Raw genomic sequence first — 2,088 nt, forward strand, 5'->3', positions numbered from 1 at the left:
GATTTAGCAGCTTTCTTGGGTGCTTTACTCTTCTGCTGCCATCCTCCTTTTACCCTGTTCTTGTTAGTCTCACCCTGCTGGAAATCACAACACACATCATGCTCCGTAAGTTACAGCAGCAGGGTCATTTGGAAGTCACAGTAATTTTTAGATGGAAATGGCTAAACTGAATGCAAACTGAATTATTCTCCCACAGCAATATAAGTCAATCAGAGAAATAAATAAAACATTTCCTTCACCAGGAAAGACAGGTTCAGAAAACTTAAGTTTTTACCCCATCTTCTGCTGGCTGTTCCTCTGCAGCGCAAATGGACTGTTCCTTTTCAAATACTTCCTAGGAGTAGCAAGAAGACAAATATAAAATCTGTCAGCCTATTATTTATCTTTTAGACAAAGCAATCTCTCAAAACATATATTTTTAAAAAGCTTTTTTAAACTAGCTACAATTGAGGAAGGGGGAGGAAACACTTAGCAATTACTGGGTGATGAATATGCACCATACACAGGTAGTTACCTTCTGTAGTATCGCAGATCTGTCTTGACCACACATATATTTTGAAAAGTACAGTCTATTTAAATTTATAAATGCAATGACTTAAGATATAAAATACATTGTAAAGCAAAAAATATTTCACACTTTAATAACTTCACTTTTATTCTAATAGCAATCAAACATGAACATTTTGATATTATGAAAATTTTAATATATCACATTTTCTGACATTAAAACCTTGACAAGACCAACATTACTTTACTCATTATTGTTGGTGAAACTGCTCATTGGATCCAGTGCTCAGTGGATCCACTAAAAAGTGCTCATTTAGTGCTCACTGGATCCACTAAAAAGTGGATCACCAAAAAAACTCACATATCCTAAAAACATTATCTACCAACCATTTAGTCTACTTAGCATCAGTGCAGAAGCTGTAAATTTAGAATCTGAATCCCAATAAGGACCCAGTAAGAATCTACAGTAGAAGATGACAAATGGTGTGGGCTGTATTTAACGAACTCCTTGGTATTATTAAGCTACTAAGTAAAAAGAATTGTTAGGCTCTTATTTATTTATTTATTTATTTATTTTGCTCTGCTTAATACTGGAAGTATCAAAATTGTTTTGGACCACATACAAACAATAACAAAAGCTGATTAGCAAAAACAAACAAACAAACCAAAAAATAGTCCATGCATACTTTCAGTGCTATCTGACACCACAGATAAGCAAAAAGAAGAAAATGTCCTCATAAAATTAGCATAAGGCCCTATGAGGGCACAGGTTGGACACCCCTGCAAGCTGATCAGAGAGAGCCTAATTCAGGGGTCAACACCCTGGATGGCCCACCACCTTTTTTAGTTACTGTTTTTGTTTTTAAAGAGATGAGGTCTTGGTATAATCCTCCTCACCTCAGCCTTCCATAGCTGGGACTAGAGAGAGGTGCATGCCACTGTGCCTGGCAGACCACCTGCTTTTTAAACAAAGTTTTATTGTAACACAACCATGTCCATTTGTGAGTTTAGTCGTTGCTACAAAGATTGTACAGCTTGTTAAAACCTAAAATATTTACTTTCTGAACCTTTACAGAAAACAGTTGCCATTCCCTCGTCTAATTCTGTCATAACGTCCTCATTTCTTCATTTATTAGCCAGGTCCTAATGTTTGATTACTCTGAGATACAGTTCATACAAGAATGGGAAGATAAATACTCAGTTCTTTCCCTTGCTCCAGGGTAGTTTTTTTTCTACCAATTACCCCAGAAATGTCAATGGCCTAAGATCAAATTTTTGGTCATTTCTCAGGCTGGGAATAGCAAATTAAGTGGGTAGAGTAAATATGGATTCTGAAACCAATTTTGGCATTGGCTGAGAGTTTCTTTTTCAAGGAGGCACATCACATCCTGAGTCCACGACACAAATGTTTCATTACCATTTGCTACCATAAAACCAGTATCTTTGACATGATACATCCAACTAGAAAATATGCTTTTCCAATCAGCAATTTTAGACATGAGATTTAAATGCAGCATGTATTTCCTACAGATGCAGAAACCCCCAAATCACTAGTTAAAATCTACCACTAGCTGAATAAAC

General features: G+C 36.1%; 1 protein-coding gene across 1 annotated transcript in view; it reads right to left on the reverse strand.

The window, feature by feature from the left end:
- The window catches only part of SEC63 (SEC63 homolog, protein translocation regulator), a 79,546-nt gene that overhangs the window by 20,589 nt on the left and 56,869 nt on the right, over positions 1–2,088 (reverse strand). Inside the window, exons 15-16 of the mRNA XM_012804442.2 lie at positions 275–334; positions 3–77 (exon numbers count right to left, since the gene is read on the reverse strand). Coding sequence (XP_012659896.1) covers positions 3–77; positions 275–334 — 135 coding nt within the window. The remainder of the gene's footprint in view (positions 1–2; positions 78–274; positions 335–2,088) is intronic.

This window comes from Otolemur garnettii, unplaced genomic scaffold (assembly GCF_000181295.1).
Source record: "Otolemur garnettii isolate 467f Iridium unplaced genomic scaffold, OtoGar3 scaffold00002, whole genome shotgun sequence".
Classification (NCBI taxonomy): domain Eukaryota; kingdom Metazoa; phylum Chordata; class Mammalia; order Primates; family Galagidae; genus Otolemur; species Otolemur garnettii.